Genomic DNA, 25669 nt, shown 5'->3' with positions numbered 1-25669 from the left:
ATGTATTTGAGTAAAAGTACAAAAGTATTGGTATCAAAATGTACTTAAAGTACCAAAACTAAAAGTACTAACATGTTTGAAAATAGCAGATCTACAAGCTCACAACGCGTCGCGCTGCGACGCGTTGTGAGCTTGTAGATCGGCTATTTTCAAATAGACTAGGTATAAAATAGGGCTAAAGTGGTTAATGTATGTTTCATAATATCATAATTTGTATCTAAAAAGTAACTAGTAACTAAAGCTTTCAAAGAATTGTAGTGGAGTAAAAGTACAATATTTCCCTCTGAGATGTAGTGGAGTAGAAGTAAAAGTATTGGAAATTGGAAATACTCAAGTAAAGTACAAATACCTCAACATTTTACTTAAGTACAGTGCTTAAGTAAATGTACTTAGTTACTTTCCACCACTGTACCTTCACTTATCTAAATGGCAATTTTTTTCATTTTTTTTACTATTCACAATGTTTAGGCCCAGGTCTTCATCTGATGTGAATTTGTAATAAATTAATAAGAAATAAGAAATAATAATAATAAAAACATGTCATGGTGTGAATCTTGTTCATACTGTTTATATGTTTATGTGAAGACAGCACCTCTGGCTGCTTGACTCCAACAGCTAGGTTGCACTCTCTCGAATATGATTTCATTCCATTGTTGCTTTAGACACCTGACATATTTCTTTTCATTAGAAAAAGGCCTTTGAAGTCTGGAATGTGACATTACAGATACCCATACTTCTGTGGGGTTATTCATACTCACTCAGCAGTAGCTAATGGTCCCCCATGAGCACAGCAATAAGTTAATTTCTGAGGTCACCAGCTGTGCCTCATGAAACAATAACATACAGTGCCCTGTTAATGGTTAGGCCTACTGTACCAATTATACGCAGCAGTGTCACACTCTCACAGACACACCTTTTTCTGGCTTACCATTATCCAGCAGTCCCTCTCTGCTTGTGTTTCTACGGTACACGTTGATAAGTAACAGGCACTATAAGGAAATAACATTCTACGTTTGTCATGGTTTTTACATCCTTGTTTCAGGTTGTTTTATGCATAAGGCTGGGCATTAATGTACTATGATCACGTATCATTGACTGACAGCTCTGACTTGTCTGCATGCCTGAGTTGTTTTTATCTTTCCAGCGCGATCATTATTTGTTCCGTTTCCTCCGTGTTGGAACACTGGGCGTGACGAAGCGTAGGCGACTGTGCTCGTGGAAGGATTGTTCATATTGTCTGCCCTTGCCTGCATGTCATGCTTGATCTCTGTTTTTCTTTTTTCAATTTTTTTTACTTTGCTCATTATAAAAGTATTTCCATTTGATTAAGTTTTCCTTTTTTTCCCTCCCCCCCATCCTTTGTGGCGCTGGGACATTTGCATACCTCTATTCTCAGGGAGAGAAGAGGGAAAAAAGTAATGACAGCAATTCCTTTCGTTTTTCTCTCTCCCTCACTAGCTGTGTGAGGGCCTCGTTTAGTGGCACCTGTGAAAGCGACAGGCGTGCGGATGAGAAGTGAAAGAGAGCAGTTGATTAAATCATCATCAAGTCGCGGGCGCAGAAAGTCAATTCTGCTCGCCGTCTACAGTGATATCCTTTTATCTTAAAGTAATGAGCTATGGCACTTTTGCATCGGGTAATACGATGAGTTCCATTAGCATGTTCCATTTGCTTCACAAGCAAGGGCAAGTCATTCCAGCCGGCTTCTATCTTGGCAATCAAAGCAATTGGCTGCACAGCCAGGGACGAGGCAGAGAAATAGAGAGAGAGAGAAAAGAGCGAAAGAACGACTGCTAGTGTTTTTTTGTGGATCACAACACAGTGGGGGGAAAATGTCTGCCATTATTTGAACTCCTTCCCCTGCTTGCATTCTTGTGTGTGGTTTGCACAGTCAGAGAAGCGGCTAATGAGTTCTTGGTCACATTACTCTTGTCACAGTCTGAAGGGCCTAAATGCGTGGAAGCAGTCGAGACGGCTAATGCAGCTCATCTGATGGCGTCCTCTGCAGCATTTTGTTCCACGTAGGAGGCCGTGGAACAAGAGAGAGTGATACATGGTCCGACAGGTGTTATCTATTCACACGCACTGCGATGAATGTACACGCATGTATGACATTGTGCAGCGTTTTCCACCATGCACCCTCTGCCACATGTAATCAGCCTTCACATTTCTTCTATTATCCATATTTATCTGTACAGCTGACAGTCTCTATATGGCTGCTGGCTTATGTGCACTGTATTAAAATCCGGGGGAATAAGGGATGAAGGCAGGCAGGGAGAAGAGAGAGAGAGAGGGGAAATATACAGAGCTGGGGAGAGTGTCTGAGGGAGTGTTTGCCCAGTGCATTTATTGCCTCTGCATAATTTATGAGCTGCTGGAGCTGACCATCATGGCAGTGTGCCTGCCGGCGGCCCCTGGGGCTGTGTGGGACAGGCCTGTAAATTGGATGCCGTGCTCCTGCTGAGCTCACAGGGGCCCTCTTTAACCGGGCAGCCCAAGGAATAGAGCAGCAGCCATGAGGCCCGGCCCCGGCCCGGCTACATTTTGAGCTCTGCAGGGCCCCCGGATCAGCAAAAAAAAGAAAGAAAAAAAGAAAATCAAACGAGAGAGAGTGAGGGGGGGGGGGGGGGGGGGGGCGGGAATAAGACAGGGGCCTTCTGTGGCCTGGCTCCCTGGGGCTGTCAATCACTTCACACTGGCAGAGAACTCAGCCCCCCCCCCCACTTTAATCGACACCCCATCCTGCACACGACCCACCCCCCCCCCTTCCCCCTCCCCCCCCACACACACACACACACATGTACACACACACACACACACATGCACAGACCCCCACACCAGCCCCCCCTACCCATATTACCCCCCAATGCCTTCTTCATTTCCGACTCCAATGCTTCTCGGTGCCTCAGCCATATGCACGACTTCGAGGGCTGCCGGTCACCCAGCATCACACTAATTAGTTGATAAAGAATTAAGTGGACCTTGAAATTGAAATTGGAGGAGGAAAAAATGAAATCCAACCACTTTTTCCCCCCCTCCATCAAAGAGTTCCTTTGCTTTTTTTAAATATTTTTTTACCACGTCTCCATCCAGAGTATCAACCATTAAGTAAGGAAATTGGGAACACGCATGATGGAAACATAATTCGAGTGGCAGTTGGGGGTTTTGAGATTCTAGTCCATGAATTGTTGCAATTTTAAATATTAATGGAGTTGGGGGGTGGAGAGGGGACTGCTTATGTGCGATTTGTTCTCCTGTTTGCTTTTATCCAATGTTTGCGTCAGATAATAACACTGAGGCACTGAATATGAAGGCACTCTGATCTGCGTTCATCTCACCTTTAACGAGCTGATAAGGCTTGTCATTTCAAAAGGAATTAGATCATGACTTGTATAATGAACCGCATTCTAATCAAATCTGAAGATCCACAGTTATATACATTAACCCTAACGTATGTGTAAACGCACACACACAAATGCTTACGGAGATGTTATAAGGGTATTCATCCTACTTGACTATGAAGCACATTTTTGTGCATTTAATTGGGATTTATAAGGTTCTATTGTTTGGGTTCTGTCATAGTGGAAGGGAAATTCTAAGAAATCCACATCAATGCCTAAAATTTGAATAACAATCTTGTTTGCATAAGTTTGCACCGACTATGCTCCATTTGGGTTGCCAATTTGGGTTGCCAATTAAAAAAAAAGAAAAATGTCAACATTTGATATCTTTTCCAGACATCACCTTGAATAGTTCTCAGGAGTGCTGATATGCTTTCAGGACAAATTACAAATTTAGTTTTTCGTGCTAACCAAGTCGAGACCAGGCTCCGTCAGTAAAAACTTTTTATTTTGCTCACAACACACCGCGGTGCGTTGTGAGCTTGTAGATTGCCTATTTTTGGCGAATGTTCCCCCCCAGAATATGGATGCTAGGCCTAATAATGATGTGCGTGCTAACATTCTCTTACCTACTTTATAAGCAGGTGCAGCGGCGCGTCTTGTACGAGCTAGCAAAGCATTGGCTAACGTTAGTCTCGCGCTGACAAGACACATCTCCACATTAACTTTTACCTATAGCAGTTTGGACGGCTTAAAAACTTTCCAGCATAATGTCAACATTGGCCTTTTGACATGTTGAATGGTGTGATAATATTACCGCTGCTAACGATTATGTGACTGTGACTTGACTTGTGAATTGACTTGTAACCTACAGTTACAACAGAGACAGCTTGTCGACACCACATCTCACTTCCTCTGCTTGCTCAGCTGTCACTCATCATTATGCACTGGGGCACACCCCCATTTCTGGATACATCTCCAAAATGATTTTTAGCTTCTTTTAACCCATTAAGACCTGAGGCCGATTCTACAAATGTCTTCTAAATCCTAACAGTCTTTTTTTTTTTAAACCTATGTTGCTACATCAGTGGTTCTCAAACCTTTTCATGTCAAGGACCACCCAAAATTATATGTATTTGGCCAAATATATTTTCCAAAAATAGCAGATCTACAAGCTTGTATATCTGCTATTTTTGAATAGCCAAAGAAATCTAAAAATGACACACAGATGCGTTCCCGGTCTTAATGGGTTAAAAGTTAGAGTAAAAGTTAAAATACATTTTAAAGTTCTTGGTATGATTTTCCACTAAAAGGAATGAGCTTCAGAATGTTGGTTGTACTTTTAGGACTTGATGCAATATCAATTAGGGTATAGGGTGGACTTTTCCGTGAGGATATACAGTGTGGAATGTACAGTATATATGCTTCACTTATAGATGGCATTCCACACTCCAGTCCTTGCAGTTTTCAACTAAAATAGAAATCATCGCCCTCCTTCCTGTACTATAACTATGAATAACTATGAATCTTCCTTCTCTCTTGCAGTGTGACAGTGAGAGTGACCAAGAAGACAAGGTAAAAACTTCATTTCATTTGAATTCCTACTACTTACTGTACTGTATCTTGCACTGGAGGAGGCGCCACAAAATGTGGATCATATCCACATGATATATTTTTTATCAGTGTGCTCGATAAGAATCAAATATTAGACTTTGTGAATATAATTAGACCTGATAACTATGAGAAAGCCTTAATTAGCTCTGCACATTTAATGATAGATGAATTAATGATGGGCGAAGTCTAAATCAAACTGTTATGGATTTCCAGGGTTGAGATTCCATTTAAGTGCGTGTTCTGTGGCTTTAAGGGCTGGGAGGAGTATTTTGCTTTCACTGCTGTTTCTATGTAAATCTTTATATAAAACATAAATGTAAAAACCCTTCGTCTGAATTCAAGCCAGGCATACCAACCTACCATTTAATATATACACTGTGCTTTTGGATATGTACTGTACAGTATAATGTACCAGCCACAAACTCATATAGTAGATGCCTCTGAACCTGTTGACACTGGGAAAAGCTTCAAGTAATGTAAGTTTATCTACATTGGAAGCAAGTCAGAATATAATACTCATCATATATTTGGTAAGTTATTCTAATAATCCAATATCAGCCCTCAATCAAGTATATTTTTACCAGCTTGCAAGCTTGTCTAAGAAGAGACTGACCTACTAGTCATCCATATGTGTTAGACATATTCGCGACATGTTTTCAATCATTGGCTGTCCTTTAAGCCAATGGGGATACTTACCCATACTCTGAACGGGCGGTCTCGTCCTCCCAAGCTATGGTACTAGACACGCCTCTCGCCTCTATGCCTACTATACACGCCTGCCGTCGGTTCAAATCGCCGTGACACAGAGTAATACAGTATATAGGACAAAATTTAAGTAAAGTACTTGAGTAAATGTACTTAGTTACTTTACACCTCTGCATACGAGCTGCGTAGCCTAGCAGTGTTGCCAGATTCTGCGAGAGAAATAAGCAACAGGTCTAAGCCAATGGGGAGCCACTAGCAGTGTTGCCAGATTCTGCGAGACAAATCAGGAACCAGGTCTATGAAAACAAGTTGCGCATACACGGCAAGCACACACACACACACACACACACACACACACACACACACACACACACACACACACACACACACACACACACACACACACACACACACACACACACACACACACACACACAGAGAGAAAAAAGAAAGCAAGCTGGTATACACGACTTCATGTCTTGTTTGACTCGATGTTTATGCAATGCACTATTCCTTTGTCCTACTGTATTTGTAAGTCTACGCGTTGTCTTTTTTAGGCGCTCACAATCTGGGAGCGGCCATTATACCCAACGACTTCTAAGTAGAGATCCAAGATCCAGCCTAATGATTTAGTAATGCCATTTGCTTGTGGTGTTTAGACTGTGCAGCAAATTGAGTCATTACTCAGCGTTGTCGATTTAAATTGCTCCTGTCTCGGTGGCAATTCCTTTTGTTTCAGGGAGAGAGGGAGAAGAGAGAGCACGGTAAGCTGTAATCCCCCCAGCGACCGTATTAATTCGCCGCGGCTCACGTTACGCTGCTGATGAACAGCACTGACTACACCTTCCTGTCACTGATTAATTGTGTGTTAAAGTAACAGAGGAGTGAATTAGTAAATAGGGGACCCTTATGACAGGGGCTGGCTCCCACGTTTTTCCTCTGTGTTAGGGAGTAATTGGAGCTCCCACTTAACAACTGTTACTACCCCCCCACACACACACCCACACTCCCACCCGTCCCCGGTTCCAGTCACCTCTGCCACTATCAGTCCCTGCCAGGCGCTGCTATGCCCCGCCACGCAAACGCCATTTGCATTCTGCTGGATGATGCGTTCTACTTTACACAACGCCGCGGCGGCGGAGAGAGCAGAGGCGTTTTAACGGGTCAAATGGATTCAGACGCGGACAAACGTAGGCTTATTTAGTTTCCCTTCAAAAGCAAGGAAATGGAAAAAGTGCTCCCGGGAGAAATCACGTTCTGCCTGGTTGTAGAAAAAGCCCTTTGCCTGCTTCGACTAGGAGCTGCCGGGCTCCTGATAAGAGACAGCCGCCCGTTCGCATATCTCGCCGCATGCGTGTGTGAGAGTGTGTGTGCGCGCACGTGTATATCTTGTGCAAAACACACAATGCTGTCGGAGTGGTCCGTTCATTACACAGTGACCTGTAGGACGGGGCGTCTCTATCATGACATGTTAACCCTTTAAGACCGGAAACGCATCTGTGTAATTTTTTTTTAGATTTCTTTGGGCTAAAATAGCAGATCTACAAGCTCATAGCGCGGCACCGAGTGCCGCGCTATGAGCTTGTAGATCTGCTATTTTTGAAAAATCGTGAACATGTTGTGCAAATCTTTGAATATATATATATTCTTTTAAAACATGTGTAACTCAAATCTTTGCTTCCTGGGATTCCACAAATGTCTTCTAAATCCTAACAGTTTTTTGAAAAGAAATGATGTTGCTATATCAGTGGTTCTAAAACTTTTTCATGTCAAGGACCCCCCGAAATGATATGTATTTGGCCACGGACCCCCCCATCTAAAAATGTGTTGTTCCAGGGACCCTCAGAAGCAAAGATTTGAGTTAAAAATGTTCGCTTTAAAAAATATATATTCAAAGATTTGGGGGGGAAAATACGATTTTTCAAAAAATAGCAGATCTACAAGCTCATAGCGCGGCACCGATTGCCACGCTATGAGCTTGTATATCTGCTATTTTTGAATAGCTTTCTGGGTCTTAATGGGTTAATGGTGTGCCGGGTGACAGGGAGGAGGCTGACCCGCTACAGACACCTTATCGTGTTAGTATTATTAGCTCTATCTCTGCTGTCATTAGTATCTCTGCCCGGGCTTCATCGTCGAGATGCTCTCCTACCGCCCGTCTCTCTCTGATGGAAACAAGCAGCCCTATCATCACATACAGCTCATACATGCATACTAGTGACAAGGTGATTTCTCCTATTAAACATAGTAAGGTATTGGTTAACAAATGGATTATATTAATAATCTGTGTGTAGTCTGTGTGCATGGCCTTCTTGGGGCCGGACTTGGGGGACCAAAAGGGGACTTGATTCAGCTGGCACTGGTATTCGCATACCTGGTTCTTATAGGTGCTATTCTTCACAGTACTACAGTTTTGTGTTCACTATTTTAATGGTCTAGGGCTGCATGAGCGATCACTATTATTTCAAACTTTTGCCTCGATTGTACAACAAAGTATAAAAGTATAATATGTGACACAGTCATATTATACCAGGTTGCTTATTTCTCTCACTAAGCATGGCAACGTTTTTTAGATCCCATGTGGTTGCTTATTTCTCTCACTAAACCTGGCAACGTTTTTAGATCCCATATTCTGAGAGAACATTGAGCTACAGCGCCACTTACCATAGAGTTACATACAGTGGCCGAACACAGTATTGGGGGGTCGTCTTTAGATCCCATATTCTGAGAGGACATTGAGCCCTCATTGGCTAAAGGACCAGCTAATGAGGAAAAAGTGCCGCCAAAGTCACGACTAGCGAGTGTAGATGTAGACCAGGTTTTGCAACCTGGTAAAAAAATGTTTTCGTGTCAATTCATTGAGTTAAAATAATACATATTTGTCAAAAAAACATCTCGATCGAGCTTCTCGATCATTCAATTAAGTTGGTTATTGGTTGTAAATATCGGGTTTCGATATATTTTCGGATCATATTGCCCAGCCCTGGTTCTAATCCATTTTCATTATTCTGCATGTCAGCTCGCCTATTTTGTAATCCTGCACCAATGGGGGCATCTTGGATGTGAAATCCAGGTACCATGTGGTAGAAGGGCTACTCAACTTAAGATGGCTCAGGGGCCACTCAGCAAAATACCAAAAGTCCAAGGGGCCGCAAGCTAAAAATGACGGTCCTATTTTGGATTTTTCGATTTTGTAACTACGCATTGTTATTGTTATAAGAAAATGTACATCATATTCTTTTCACTGTACCTGCTTATTTTGTGTGTATGTCCAGTGGCATCAGTTCAGCAAAAGCTAAGGTATGGCAAGGTTAGGGTTGCCAACTCCCAGAGATTGAAATAAGGGACACCTACCCTGGGCGCGCGGCAATGCCGCTCGGCCGGAAAAAAATGGGGGTCAAACCCCCCAAAAAACCCGAAATGCATAGAAAACTATGCATTATACCTGTAACAATTGATGTTTGTTTTTGAAAAAAAAAGTTAGCAACCCATATTTAAACGGAAATGTATATTTTTATCCTGTGCTTTTTTTTTTGGTTTGACCATGAGGGGCCGCCAAGACGCTGCGTTGGGGCCGCATGCGGCCCGCGGGCCGCGTAGCGCTGTAGGTAGATGAATGGCATCACAATGCAAGCGAGAAATAGAAAAAAAACAGCCAAGGAGCCAGAAATGTCCTCTCAAAGGTTTTGCTGGACGTGATGAGGTCCAGCTCTGTTCGCTAGCCCGTCAAGTAGTTTGGCCCCGGTTCCACTCGTTGAAAGGCAGACAGTCAGCAGTGTTGCCAGATCTGCTTATTATAAAATAGCAGATCTACAAGTGAGCTTGTAGATCGGCTATTTTCAAATAGCTGATGCATATGTTTGAAGTGCTCATGTGGCCCATAGTCGCTTCTTTTGGGCTTGTTTTCCTAGACCGGTTGCTTGTTTCTCTCACAGAATCTGGCAACACTGACAGTCAAGCAAATGATGTTCTTTGCACTCATACTCTCTCCCCTCCCTTTTCCCCCTACATGGAGGATCCAGATGAGGATCAGGTGGTTCTTTTTATTGGGTCTAGCAGGTAGGACTGGTCTGTTCATTCGGAGCAGCTTGAGTCCAATTATGGATGCGGCTGTATTACTGGCAGGGAAGCACTGACAGGAGAGAGAGAGGGTTCCATAGCCCTACAGTGCCTTTGATGTGTGTCCGCCAAAAGCCCCAATAACATTCCCCTGTTTCACGCTGTAGTTAACGCCAACAGGTTCTCCAACATCTGAGACCGTTTAGCCCGTTAAGGCCGGGAACGCATCTGTGTCATTTTTTAGATTTCTTTGGCTATTGAAAAAATAGCAGACATACAAGCTCATAGCGCGGCACCGAGTGCCGCGCTATGAGCTTGTATGTCTGCTATTTTTTGGGGGGGAAAAGAAATCGTGAAAATGTGTGCAAATCTTTGAATATATATCCATTTTAACTACAATCTTTGCTTCTAGGGGGTCCCTGGAACAGCATATTTTGAGCTGGGGAGGGGTCCGCGGAGAAATACATACCATTTTGGAGGTCCTTGACAAGAAATAAGTTTGAGAACCACTGATATTATAGCAACATAAGTGTTTTTTTGTTTTTTTTAACTGTTAGGATTTAGAATTGTAGAAGCAAAGATTTGAGTTACAAATGTTCGCTGCAAAAAAATGTATATTTTAAGATTTCCAAAAATGTCACGATTTTTCAAAAATAGCTAATCCTACAAGTTCATAGTGCGGCACAAGCTACAGTATGAGCTTGTATATCTGCTATTTTTGAATATAGCCAAAGACATCTTAAAATGACACATTAGATACGTTCCCGGTCTTATTGGGTTAAAGGGGATGATGAGGGTAAAGTGAATGTGAAATGGCTGCAGGGTTTTTTTAGCGCCAGCGTGCACATGTTTATGTATGGGCCAGTAATGTCTTTCAACTATTCATAAAAAAAAAAAAACTTTTTAGTCCCGGGAGGAAAATGAGATTGTGCATATACAGTACCGTGCTCTTTTTCTTTGTTTTGTAACCTTCAATATGCCACTATGCCTCTATGGCTTATCTTTTGCATTAAAATATCAATGCCATGAAAGTAATCTTTTAGATTAGAGCATTTTGAATGGATAAGTTAATACTTCCGTTCTGTGTCTCGTCATTGTGTGCAGTCTTTGTAACCCAGCCTTTCTGTGCAGGCTTGCTAATGCTTAACCCTTTAAGACCGGAAACGCGTCTGTGTCATTTTAAGATTTCCTCGGCTATTCAAAAAAAATAGCAGATCTACAAGCTCATAGCACGGCACCGAGTGCCGCGCTATGAGCTTGTAGATCTGCTATTTTTTTTTTATCGTTTTTTTTGCAAATCTTTGAATATAGATGTTTTAAAGCGAACATTTTCAACTCCGATCTGTGCTTCTGGGGGTCCCTGGAACAATATATTTTGAGATGGGGGGGTCCGCAGCCAAATACATCCTTTTGGGGGTCCTTGACATGGAAAATTGGAGCTCCACTGATATAGCAACATAGGTTTTTTCAAAAAACTGTTAGGATTTAGAAGACATTTGTAGAATCCTCAGAAGCAAAATTGTTGAGTTACAAATGTTCGCTTTAAAACATACATATATATTCAAAGATTTGCAAAAAAAAAATCACGATTTTTCAAAAAAATTGCAGATCTACAATGAGCTTGTATATCTGCTATTTTTAAATAGCCAAAGAAATTGACAGAGATGTGTTCCCGCATAGAATGGGTTAAGTGATTCTTTCCCAGTAAGTGGCACCTTGAAGCCACTAGTCAAATCTTTTTATAAGAATATCGGCTGGCACTCAAGTGCTCCGTCAAGATTTTACTGCTCACCGATAGGACTACTTAGGCCATTTGTGAAGACAATGGCTCCTCGCTAAGTTGTAAAGGAGTTTTATCATTCCACAACTCGTTTATTTCCCCTTGCATTCCTCCCTTGCTCCCTGAGCCTTTTTTTATGTAGCCCACACCTTCCACTAAGTGTTATTTATTCTCTCTCTATCAGCGGCCACAAGCTGTAAATGCCATTTTGAAAATGCTTTGTGTTTTTTTTATTAATGGCTGTTGCAAAGGAAGTGCTTGTAATTTGCTGCGCTGGGCTCTTATTGGAGACGAGGGATCTAAGTGGGTGCTTTAGAGCAGCCAAGAGAACCTGTTTGTCCTTGACATAAAATAAAGATCTGAACCGGTAATATATTTGCTGTTTCTCTTCCTTTTATTGTTTCGCTGTGTTTGCCCTCAGGCAATTACAGCAAGAAGAAGAAGGGAGCAGCCGTGTTTCTCAATCACTTGGCAGCACTGTACATAAAACCATTTTATATCCACCCCCACCCACACGCACACAACCCCCCCCCCCCACCAACCTCCTCCTCCTTTTCCGCCGCAGTGGGAAGGATGAGTAATAAAAAGGCGAGAGCAACTTGTCAGCGTTAAAAGATTATGTGTTTTGCCCCCTCCAAAGGAAGAGAGTGGTGTTTACAGGCGTGAGTGGGTGCTCGCTAGGCCGAGGCTGAGGCTGATTGCACCAGAGTACCCTGTCAGCCCGTGATTTGTCATGTACTTTATCATCCCTGTCACTCCACCCGCAGCCGTTGTCATAGGTAACATAGGAACCACACCCCCCCCTCTGTGCTTTGTACCCGGGCCGGTGTAGGAAATTTGTATTTACTTTGGGGGGGAATGTAATTTGTTCCTCATGGATAATATGACCCTTAGCGGAGCCGGATCATGGGTTAGTTGAAGTGATATTTTCCGGTAATGGTAGTCGTACATCACGGCTGTCAGGCCGGGTTAGGAGGCGAGCACATTACAGCTCCATTTTAGCACTGCAGGCATCTGGGATTATTTTCCATAACCAAGTATGACATGACCGCTCTGCGGAGTGCATTAAATTTTTACTAGCGTCCCCCCCCCCTCCCTCTGGCAACTCCTGTCTCCCCCCCCCAGTCTGGGTCTCGGGGCTGCCATAGTGATGGATACCCCCTGAGTCCCAGTAGCCCTGGCCAAGGTTAGCCCCGTGTCACAGACCTACACTGCTCCCCTCCATCCCGCAGCCAGCAAATCCCCGCTCCCTTCTGAGGAGCGTACACACACACACACACACACACACACACACACACACACACACACACACACACACACACACACATACACATACACATACACACATACTGTACACATGCACGCACGCACATGCAAACACACGCGCACACACACACACACACACACACACACACACACACACACACACACACACACACACACACACACACACGGTGACCACAGCAGTACCTTGTCCGCCCACTCCACTTTGCTCACCTCCACTGCTGCTGCACCACACACACACACACACACACACACACACACACACACACACACACACACACACACAATGGCACAGAAAGAAAAGAAGGAAAGACAAACTGTCTTTCATTCCCATTCCAGCAAGAAGCCATGAAATGACTAGTTGTGGATGTAAGAACAACATGTATACAAACAATTGATGTGGTTTGATGTTTGTCCCTTTTTAAAGGAGTAGTTCACCCAAAATAATTCTTATTGTCTATCAAGTACACACCCCATGAAGCCTTGAATTCATGGAGATGTTTTTGTTTTCGTTGCATTCCTGAGCCAATAATTTGATGACCGGCGGAAAGATGTCTGTCTCTGGTAGGAGACTCAGCAAGTCTCCTATACCGGAGACTCTGTCGGTCATCAAATTATTGGCTCAGGAATGCAACAAAAACAAAAACATCTCCATGAATTCAAGGCTTCATGGGGTGTCTAACTGAAGTGAGTGAACTACTCCTTTAAAGGGACTACACCATGAATTTTTACTTTTCCTTATTTTTTGTGTGTTTTTGGTCTCCCCTACCTCTCTTCTATCACAAAATATACCCCAGTTTGAACACTCAGGCTTTCACAGCATATCTGTGAAAACAACGTTTTATTTAAATTGGTCTCAAAACAGGCCAAACTGATTTGCCCCCGTACGTGACGTCACAAGCGATACTACCCTCCCGTTTTTCAGTTCCAACACAACATACTTTTTCCACACAGGACCAGGAGATAACATGCATACAAACTGGCTCAATAGCGCCCCGTGCCAAACAGGACAATGTGGTATTGCAGGTGAAAGTGCTTTATAAGCCAGAGAGAAGTTAATTGGAATGAGTATATCTGAGGCTTGATTTAGGCTCAAACCTTTTGAAAAACGTTTGAGGGACATAAACAATATGATATTAAATATTAAATATTTTTTTTAAACGCATGGTGTAGATCCTTTAAGCAAGTTTCACCCACGAATCACAGAATTGCAAAGAATGTACTTCAATAATACCTCCTCAGCCTTCCTTCCTTCGCTCATGTTCATGAATAGAAATCATCCACAGACAAGGTAGCATGCTATAAAAACAGCAGTGAAGGCAAACAGTGCAGTCAGTGCTCTGGAGGAGCTTTTCCTTTTTTTTTGTGTGTGTTTCCCCTCTCCTCGGCAGCAGCAAGGTCAGCAGCGTAAATGCCACCTCTTGCCATTGACAAATGGTCCCCCCCCCCCCTCCTCCCCCGTCTGGTAATCAGTGGGGTCTCAGAGGTGGGCGAGCAGGCGGAGCTCATTAGGGTGAAGCCACAGATGAGAAATTAATGTGGAGATCCCGGGGCCTAGCAGCAGAGAAGTGCACTGATGGGGGGCCCTGGGTGGGGTCGGGGGAGGGGGGTGGATGGATGGACCCTGTCTGATGGATGACCAGGTCAGCACAGGCAACAGCACTCCCCAGACAGGCTCCAAACAGCCTCTTCTACCCCACCACCCCCTGTAACCTCCCTCCCTTCCTATCTCTCCGCCTGCCTGCCTGCCGTATACCTCCCCTCCTCTCATCCACACAGCAGCAGCACTGGTGGAAAGTAACTAAGTACATTTACTCAAGTACTGTACTCAAGTATTATTGTGAGGTACTAATACTTATATGATACTTAGTATTACATTTTTTTGATACTTTGTACTCCACTACATCACAGAAATATTGTAATTTTTTAGCTCACAACGCATCGCATCCCAACGCGTTGTGAGGTTGTAGATCTGCTATTTTCAAATCATTTTGAAACATTTGAGGACATTTACTTTGGCACTTTAAGTATTGTATTTTGATCCCAATACTTTTGTACTTTTACTCAAGTAAAACTTTGAATACAAGCCTAGAATAGAGTATGTCTATATTGTGCTATTGCTACTTTTAAGTAAAAAAAATCGGAGTACTTCCACCGCTACACAGCCGTATACAGCGATGGTTCCCAAACGTTTTAGCTCGAGATCCAAAAGATCCTTGGGACCCAAACTAGTGAAAATAGGCGATCTACAAGCTCACAACACGATGTTGTGAGCTTGTAGATCGCCTATTTTCACTACTTTTTTTTACTATATATCTTTTATTTTATTCATGGGAATTCTTCTATTATTTATGGAACTTCAACTGTTTGTCAATCTTTGCAAAAAAATGTAATGTAATTTCCATGTTGGAAACGAAAAAAGAAAAGGGGATATTTAGTCGCTACCCATAAAAATGGGTCCACGACCCAGTGTTTGGGAAACACTGGTATGCAGTAATGACACAGCTGAGCGGCGACAGTGCTATATACGCCACGCGAGAGAGAAGGTCAGAGGAGAGACATTTCACCCCTGACTGACACACTGGTAATTAAATGGAAGCAGCCTAATTGACACCAATTGTGCGTCCTCTTTTCTTCTCCCGAAATGAGACGGTGACACGAGGTGAAAACGTCAGGCTGTCATTGCGTTTTCATAGGTTATTTATATTGCCTCTCTGTGATATTGCCATGCCAACAGAAAACGTGTTACAAATTCAATAATCTTTCTCCCCCTGCTCCTGTGTAACACATACAGTATGGAGGTGGCTGCATGGTGTGCTGCTATGCTGCGTGCTAAAAATAAGCTTTGCACGTGTTACTGCCCTGTATTTAGATTGGTCAGTCTTATATTACATGATATTGTTGGTGAAATTACTATTTTAGATATCCTCACCAGTGGTGTAAAGTAACTAAGTACATTTACTCAAGTACTGTACAGTACTTAAGTGCAATTTTGAGGTCGTTTTACTTTAACGGTGTAGTTCCAATTTTCAGTACTTTTACTTCTACTCCACTACATCTCAGATGCAAATATTGTACTTTTACTCCACTACAATTATTTGAAAACTTTAGTTACTAGTTACTTTTGATTATTATTACAAAACATAACCACTTCAGCCCTATATGCATTTCAGCCATTTGAAAATAGCCGATCTATAAGCTCACAATGCGTCTCGATGCGACGCATTGTGAGCTTGTAGATCTGCTATTTTCAAAAGATTTGTATATTAACTCTTTGACTGCCAGAGTATTTTCATAAAGTACTCCCCCAGTGCCAGCAATTTTCGTGTTTTTTTATTTTTTTATTTTGAATTTTTCTCATGAAAATAATTTAAGGACACATAATATAAAGACCCAGCACAAATCCGCCAGCAGAGAGCAGCACATGACAGCGTGATCATGTCGTTGGGTCTCTCTCACCCTTCTTCATAGATTAGACAAGGAAAAACATGAAAACGGATGTGACGTCACCCAGATTGTTTTGATCAGCGAAAATTACGTTGTGATGCACGACGGCGATGACTGATCGTCACCCAGACCATAGATTATAGAAGAGAAGCTGTCCGTTTGTCCGTTATACCGTGTGAAAACCCGTTTATTTACCTATTTTGGACGAAAATGACTGGGGAAAAAAATCAAAAACCGGAAACGGAATCCAGGCCATGAAACCGGATGCAGATGTCCGTGAAGTAAGTGGAACTTGAGAATAACATTGAATATTAAGCAGCATAGCGCAATCAGAGATTAAACAATGAACGCGCGTCCAGCGCGTCGAGCGCGTCGACGGCCAACTGGACAAAGTAGCACTTGACGCGTTATCGCGTCGTCCGCAGTCAAAGAGTTAATTTAAAAACTTGTGAAATGGGACATTCTGCATAATGAGTACTTTCTACTTTTGGTACTTTAAGTACATTTTGATACCAGTACTTTTGTACTTTTACTCAAGTACATTTTTAATTCCGGACTTTTACTTGAAATGGAGTATTTCTACATTGCAGTATTGATACTTTTACTTAAGTCCAAAATTGTAGTACTTTTTCCACCACTGATTATCACTGAGTGTTGCATATTGAACCCATTTATTTCCCTGTATAATTTTTCCCCCCTCAACATAATAACTACTTGACATTTTTTAGCTATAGCTACCTAAGCTAACGAAACCAGGAAACGGATCGGAAGTTGTGATATGGAACATTGTTATCGCTGAAACCCGTCTGTAAAGCCAGCGTTAGTGTGTGGGTGGTGCACTCAGTCCCATTATAGTGATTGTTATGGACCTGGAGCTGCTGTCTACTGTGGTTGTGCTGGCTGAGTGTCAGCAGCCTGCCTCTGGGGCTCTGACCCCTTCCTCGCCGGTCTCCTCTCCACTCACTGTGACCCATTTTACAATAGCGAGCCTTGTCCCCCGTGGTCCTCCACCCCCCCCCCCCCAGCCCGAGGTCCCTGTCATTGTCCCAGCAGGTCAATCCTCATTCTGTCACAGTGCATATCCCCCTCGCTAACGCTCAACACTTCAGATATGGACAATGATTAACATGCCAGAATTCTTGCCGTACGTGCCGTCCGGCTGGCTCCCACAAGCATTTTATTATTGGACTGTTTTTCTTTTTTTTCCATAATAATTATTGGTAGCTGTGAGCACCAACCTCAGACCTTTCAAAACTACAAGGGAAAAACTGCTGTTTATATGGGCTCATTATTAAGTTGGCTCATAAGAAATTTGCTAAAACCTATGTTGTTTACTCTCCTCTTTGTGTTTGCTATAATTGCTGGAGGCCAATTTCTGAAGTTGTTATACTGTAGTTGCAAAAACGTTGAAGCTCTTGATTGAAGGTATTGCTGATTTACCAAGTTGCAAACAAGCCTAATCCTTAAGCCAAGTGAAACGGTTTCTCTTGCGTTTATTTATTTATTTACCGCGTTCAAGTGGCACTAGTATTACCCGTTTGACAAACTCAATTACTCTTTTGACAACCCTTCAACCCTGAGATTTGTCATCAAAACCTCATGACTGTAATAGATTTGACTTCTGCCTTTGCGACAGGATATTATACAAGCCCGCTGTGTTTTTCTCTTGCCTCTAGAGTGCTCAACCTCACCATTCATTTGTAGCCAACAATAAAAGGTAATAATGCAGACGTTTGAATAGTACAAGGTTGCCAAGTCCTTGAAATTGAAAGACGGGAGGAGAAAAAAAGCCCAGGCTGCAGTGAATCATGTTTCGAAGGCAATGATTCAATTCCCAACGCAAGCTGAGAACACAAGCGGTGGAAAATAATTCAATCAGCGAACGAAAGCCATAAATGCACCGTTTGAATGAGATGTTCACTCCCGTGGAAAGAAAAAGCCATTTCCATCTTTTCCTCCTGACCTGGAGAAGAAAAATGTCCCAGACAAATTGTGTACATATTTCATAGACGTTATGAGATTGGCCACATGCAGAGAGGCTTTTTGCTATGGAAACAAATCCCAAGCCAGACTAATATTCTGTACAATATGTGCACTGGATAAGTATATAATCAGGCAGAGCTTTTTCCACTGCTTAAAATGTGCAGACGCAGCCAAAGCCAATGGTAAGAACCCCTTGATGAATATGATATGACTGACAACTCTTCTTGGTAACATGCATGAAGCACCGCATTGGTTTTGTCCAGTTTTGTCAAACACTCTGACATACTGTTGAACTCAAGAGTGTAAAAATTGTCACCTCTACATAGCATTATACTGTACACTACCAAGTGCAGTTCATGTCAACGTAAATGACAGTATTTCCTAATAAGAAATAACCCCCTGCCATAGCTATCATTTCCCACACGGTGTCATTTGACAGCTTTAGTGGCAACAGGAACAACTCTGAGGCCAGCCGAATAGAAGCTTCCGTTCTGGGGTAGGGTAGCATGTATGTGCAACCTTCTGGGTCACGTTGGGTCCGGTGGATCTGTGGCCGATCAAGAGTGAGCAGCGCCCCCGGCTCCTCAGGTGTCTGTCCTCATCTCTATTTATGAGGCGCTGTTGCCAGTTACCAGTCTTAAATAATGCATGCAGTCAGACCTTGGGTTCAAACCACTGTCTCTGGAAAGGGCTGCTCGCGAAAGAAGACAGTTGTTGTTATGCAGAAGCCTTTTCCTGTGCCTATCTCCTTCTCGCTCTCTCTCTCTCTCTCTCTCTCTCTCTCTCTCTCTCTCTCTCTCTTCATCCCTCTATCTATCCACCCTCTGCCTGCAGAGAGCGAGTTCTCCGACATGCCAAGGTTAAACTTTCTCACTGCGCTCGGCGGATGTCAGTCAAAAGCCTGGCTCACCAACACATAAGCCCCCCCAGCGTACGGGCCAGTCACTTGCACACAAAACCTCCTGCCCCCCTCATTGGCCTTTTGTCAAGCCAATGATTTCTGCAGGCAGCCTTGCTTCGGAATTGACTGGCTTCTGGCTTTCTCTCCCCCCCTCTCAAGATCAACCTCGGCTCACCTACAGAAAACAGCTTTATCCCTCTTTCTGAAGCAGCCTTTCTTCATAGACTGTGTTGCAGAGGCTGTGTGTGAGAGATGGTGAAGGCAAAGCCAGGTTTGAAACGATCTCTGAAGTATCATGGTATTTAAATGAACGCACTAGTTTGTGGATATTCTGAAGGTGACTCCATTACAGTAGAACTACACCAAACACTCCCTCCTTCTACAGAGCTATTGTGAACATTGTGTTAGTCTCCATTTTTCAATGTCAAGTCTTACAAGCAAGTTATTCAATTTCCATTTAATTTATTTCCCCAACTTCATCATGTGGTTTACAAGGATGTTCACATCTCAGTTGATAAGTCGACTGATCGTGTTACAGTGTTATTGTCCTAGCCGTATTTTCTCAATTATGTGGTAAAAGCAATGTTACAGGTTTTGGTTTACCAAGTAAATAGGCTCAGTGGTGTAAAGTAACTAAGTACATTTACTCAAGTACTGTACTTAAGTACAATTTTGAGGTATTTTTTACTTTAGTGGAGTATTTCCAATTTTCTGTACTTTTACGTCTACTCCGTAATCTCTGAGGCAAATATTGTACTTTTACTCCACTACAACTATTTGAAAACTTTAGTTACTAGTTACTTTGCAGATATAAATGATTACATTATAAAAACATACATTAACCACTTTAGCCCTATTTTGTACCTAGGCTATTTGAAAATAGCAGATCTACAAGCTCACAACGCGTCGCATCGCGACACGTTGTGAGCTTGTAGATCGGCTAATTTCAAACATTTTAGTACTTTTACTTTTGGTACTTTAAGTACATTTTGATACCTATACTTTTGTACTTTTACTCAAGTAAATTTTGAATTCCGCACTTTTACTTGTAACAGAGTACTTCTACATTGCAGTATTGATACTTTTACTTCAGTAAAACATTTGAGTACTTTTTCCACCACTGAATAGGCTAATGTAATGTAATCCACCGACTATTAAATGACTACAGACTTTTGTCAAGAGCAGCCATGTGAGATGCATAGTATATGTGAGGCACAATAGGATATAGCATACAGTTTACAGGGAAATGGCTGCCGAAGAAAGCGATATGCCTAATCCTCTCCTCTGTAAGCCCATGGGAGGGCCATGGCCACCAACGGCAGAAGACGAAACCTACAGTAAATGAGGGGGATCTCACAGCGGGGCCTGTCAGAACGACAACGTTGTCCCTGCACGCGCGGGCGGCGGATACAAGAAGTCTTAACGATGCCAGAGGCCCCTAGGAGTGGCTGCACCTTGTTGCCCCGACACCCACAACACACACATCTTTTTTTTTTTCCCGCAACCACCAGCACAGTGCTTGTTAGAGGCAGCGTAATTAGGTGGCTGTGCGTGTTACGAGTATAGCCCAGGTCACAGAGGCATGTCCAACCCACTGTCCTGATTGCCCCTGGGGGATTTATTGACAAAGCACAAAGAGCACGTTGCATGTTGGGCTGTAATTATGTGTACAAGACACAGACGGCCCAGGGGAAATTAAATGAAATTCCCCAGCTTGATGGGTCCTCTCCACCCCCATGGGGGATCCTCTGCAGCTCTTATTATTAAGCTCAGCTCATTGTCTGCCTTTATGAGGCCACTGTGTTGAGCTAAGGCACCAGCTAAACGCTTTTAAGTGCCTCTCTCTGTGCACAGTGGCGACACATCAATGACTCATGATGGAACATTGCCTGCTGATTGTGATCTGGGTTGAATAGAACATAAGCAATAAAGAACCGAATATATCCTGCTTAATGCCGGCTAATATTGTAAACATGGCGTGTGAAATGGAACACCTGCATGGAGTTTTCGATGCGTAATCAGTTTCCTGGCATCACGGCCAGCCCCGGTCCAGGCACATCTAAACACCTCTGCTCTAATTCCCCTGGCCCAGATACTGGACAGGAATTGATAGTCCCCTGCTCGTGCAAATGAAGTGATAAGGGGTCTCACCCAGATTACACAGGGTCTAAGTGGCGCTGAGGAAGCTTATGGAGATGAATGAATTCATGAGGCTGCCTGACAGTTTCTTAAGAAGCAATGTAATAAGGGATAAATCACACAGCTACCATTTTGCCTCTGAATGATTTCAAATTAAAGCTGAGGGAGATGGCAGACCTCCTGGGAGGTGACTGAACCTCAGCGTGGTGGAGCAGTGGCTGACCCTTATGTATATTTCCCTATCATTAGGACATGCTAATGGTTCATGTAGAATGTGAAAGGAAAAAAAAGCCGCATAAGCAGAAAATCCTCCATTCCTTTTGATTCGTCTCAGCGGGGACGTAAGCTGTCTTTGAATTGCCAGACTACGGAGGCTAGGAACATCCCAGAAGTGTGCCTGCTGATCAGTCTTGCTACCATTAATAATTCACTGTATTACGTTGTATGGCAGGGAGACTTCCGAGGGCTGTTCTTGGAGTCTGGAGTCTGGAGTCTAAAAGCTTCACCTTCATTTTATACGGATAATTATGGAGACATGGATATGAGCTGAGATAGTCCAACGAGAGTGCACAGGGGACTATCACACGGGCACACATGATCAAACCTGCTCACCTCATGCCGGCTGACAGTGAGTCACGTCATGTATTGATACAGTATATGACATCTTACATGGCAGTAGTAAACCAAGCTCACATTTAGAGCAAAATGTCCTCTTTCTCGGTGCACTCAGTAGACCTACGTCGTCCACTGTGTGCATTGTGTGATTACGGTCTATTGATTATTAATATGAAAAGCTCTCCGGGCAAAATGGCAAAGCCTCTGACAAACACGGGTCTTTATTACACTAGGATCGTGCATGAAAATGTCAAGCTACCTCATTGATATGAACCTGCTTCACAACGGCACAGTGCTTTCTGGTCAATTAAGCTCGGGCAGAGGGAGTAGCTCTATCAACCCGTTCCAAGCAGCAGTCCCATGCCCTGCAGCTACGCAGCCAGCTTAGCTAGATAGCTCGAATAGTAAGGCACGCACCCTGAGAATGCAACAAGCAACATTTCAAAAAATAATTGGCAGAAGATGCAGATGTGTGCTGGCTGCCTGCTTCCTCAAGGCCGGGGTGGAAAAATAATCAGATGTGTTTTGAATGGCAAGTGGAGGTGAGTCATGCCGGCAGCACAGCCTTAATGATATTTCTGTTTGGCAACATAACAATACCAGGCAGAAGAAGACAGGCAGAATGTCAGCGCACACGCTAATGTGAGGATGGCATTTGGTCTTAGCCTTTACAACAGAACATCGACTGGTGTTATGTGATTTAGTATCTGTGCAGATACCCATGTCCTGATGTGTATCAGTGCCAGGCACGCTGTTGTTCATCTTCTCCTCACTCCTCCGTCTATCCTCCCTTTTTTCCTAAAACCTCGCCCTCGTCCTGAATAGAAAAAAAGTGCACACACACATAATAATATCACCGCGCATGCGCACCACGCAATTCTAGATAACAAAGCAAAAAAGACGTGTGCCCTTTGGGTGGTGAGATAGCTCATTACCTATGAGCGACCTTCCATCTGCACTCATGGTTGCTCTGGGAGCCATTATGATTATGATGGGAATCTCACAAGCCATTACTGGGAGGCGGCAGAGGGCTCACTGCAGACACACTAATGGACTCATTTGTAATTGGGAGAGAGAGGGAAATGACTACCACGAGCTAGCCGCGGCTTTGTTTGATGGAGTATGGAAGAGTGCAATGCTAGATTTGACAAATGAAATGCAGGGTTGTTGTCTTTGTGAGCCAAACGTGCGCCGTCCTTCTTAACCCCTTAAGACCGGGAACGCATCTGTGTCATTTTAGAATTATTTGGCTATTAAAAAATAGCAGATCTACAAGCTCATAGCGCGGCACCGAGTGCCACGCTACGAGCTTGTAGATCTGCTATTTTTGAAAAATCGTGAAAAAAAATCTTTTTTATTTAAAAAAAAAAAAATGTTAGGATTTCGAAAGCATTTTAAGAATCGGACTCAGGCCTTAATGGGTTAACCCCACGCACGGGGAGTGACTGACCTTGAAGAGGGCGCCCATATTAGCTGGGGAGGTCTGGGATCAGAGCAGGGGTGTGGATGTGCCCTTGAGGGCCATACAACGTGCAGGGGACAGTTGACAGGTACTGATGGTGATGAAATCGACTGGGTGGTGAAGGATGGGGGAGGTTTCACCTCCTAAATCTTAGGATTAAGGTGACACTTGCGGCGTGAGAGAAGCCCCTACAGTAGCGGAGCATTACAGCAGGTCATTCAGTCATCATTAAGGGACAGGAGCAAGTGGAGGTCTCAAAAATATAGGTTAGTGTAACAGCTTTTGTGGGTCTTTTTTTGTGTTGGTTTTGCTTGTTTGTTGACTCAGAGTCTGGGACTAAACATCAAATCTGTATCGATCCACTTGCTTACAGACACCCTGTGGAATATTTTTCACTCCATGTTTTTATTTATTTCCTTTTTTCCCCCCTTGCTGCCAACATCTGGGAAGTAAACAGTTGTGGCTCATTTCAGATTCCTAATTATTTTTAATTGACTAATCTTCCTTGTTTTCTGTTTCCATGTTCCCCACAGCCTTGCTGTGTACTGTGATTGTTGATGTAATCATGGGCCAATCCCAGGATGATTTTGAATAACCCTCATGCATCAGTGTAGTAAAAATGCAATAACATGCCCTATGCGAAACTGTTAAGTTTCGGTACAACAGTAAACAATATAGCCCCCCCCCCTTTTACATTTGTGTACATAGGCACCACTGGAAACTAAATTAGTCCAAATCTGTCTAGTAGCTGCTTAGCAGAAATGGAAATTGAGAAATAATATTTAAAATTTGTGAACACATCATGATTAGTCAAATGCCTTTCCATTCTGACCGATCCTGTTCTCAACCTTCACCTGGACGAATTACAGACTCTCTTTAGCGTTCAAAGATTGTGGAAGACACAGGAGTCTGGCTTGAGAGACCGTACCATTACAGGAGCAAGCATCACCTGTCATAAACACTTATCTTACACACGTGTTGCCCAAGACCTCAACATGCATTATGGCAAGCATGTAGGATTCTGCGTACTGTGGCAGACTTTGTAGTGCATTAGCACAGTGATGTTTGTCCACATTCTGCTTACAAAATCAGTAGGATATTTAAATGCATGTTTATCCAAGGTGGCCCCCCATCATGAACCCATATAGAGAAAAATGGAGAAATATAGAGAACGGGAGAGAGGGATAGCAAGAGAACATGCATGAGGGAGGGAGGGGGCTAATAAGATAGCTCTGACCTGGGTGATTTATAGATTCATTTGTGTGCTTGTTTAGAAACCTGATCTGCATTATTCATGCACACAGAGGAGCAGTGGTGAGGACATTAGCTGGTTAACCTCTGCACAGGTTAGGCCACATTATTTTAATGGCCACGGTGAGGGCAGGCCTCCCTGCACTGTCAGAGAGAGAGAGAGAGAGAGAGAGGGGGAGAGAGGGATGGGATGAAACGAGAGAACACAGCTCATTTAGTCCAACCAAAGAGCTATCGTCAATATACAGAGAACAGGTGTGGCTGGAGCGTTATTATTCAATTAGGTCTGTTAACGGTAAACAATGCACAGCGCTTTAATGCTCACAAGAGGAGGATAATTGGTAACCGAATGCCCAGCGATGTTTGTCTGCCACGCGTTGTATTATTTATTTGTTGCGCGGCAGCTGTCGTGTGCTGATGCGAGTGCGGCATATCGTGTTTTCCGGGCATGTAATTACTATTCATCTCTTTAATGATCGTGCCTCATAGCCATAAAAGCAACCGCACCGGCTCCAACTCTGTAGTTCAGCCGCGTTCATCATCGGCCGCGTGGACTGACATGGCAGTTATTAGTGCCGCATCAATCTCTTTTTATGAAACTGCCACAGGACAAAAAACCTTGAGTGTAGTGCACATCGCATCCATTTAATTCAGATGTTATGTCTGGCTTAATGTCCCGCCTAATAAGTTTTTTAGGCTCAATGTCTTTTATGTAGAATGGAATTTCATTTGTTGTACAAACGCGGAGCAACCGGGTTTGTCTCGCACACGCGCGCACACACACACACACACACACACACACACACACAGACTCTTAAAGGAGAAGAAGATGTGATAATGTTCCCTCCATCTTCCTATTCAGGATGATACACCTCTTTTCTCTTCCTCGGTTCTCTACCCTTTCCTGTTGCCCCCCAACGCCCCCCCCCCCTCCCTTCTTTCTCTCTCTCTCTCTCTCTCTCTCTCTCTCTCTCTCTCTCTCTCTCTCTCTCTCTCTCTCTGGGGAGTGTGCCATCATGCATAAAGAGAGACAGGCAGCAGCATATGTCTGCCGCTCTGTGGATGCGGCTCTGACAGGCCGGGCCTTA

General features: G+C 43.4%; 1 protein-coding gene across 4 annotated transcripts in view; it reads left to right on the top strand.

The window, feature by feature from the left end:
* auts2a (activator of transcription and developmental regulator AUTS2 a) overlaps positions 1-25669 on the top strand; it is a gene marked incomplete at its 5' end in the record, with an annotated part of 386388 nt that overhangs the window by 260570 nt on the left and 100149 nt on the right. For all 4 annotated transcript variants that reach the window (XM_080434942.1, XM_080434943.1, XM_080434941.1 and 1 more), the window contains one exon: positions 4887-4916. In XM_080434942.1, the coding sequence (XP_080291068.1) occupies positions 4887-4916 (30 nt within the window). The remainder of the gene's footprint in view (positions 1-4886; positions 4917-25669) is intronic.

This window comes from Gymnoscopelus braueri (assembly GCF_963280865.1).
Source record: "Gymnoscopelus braueri genome assembly, chromosome: 8".
NCBI classification, from domain to species: Eukaryota; Metazoa; Chordata; class Actinopteri; order Myctophiformes; family Myctophidae; genus Gymnoscopelus; species Gymnoscopelus braueri.
Note: the sequence above shows the minus strand (reverse complement) of the source record. Positions and strands in the feature narration are given on the sequence as shown.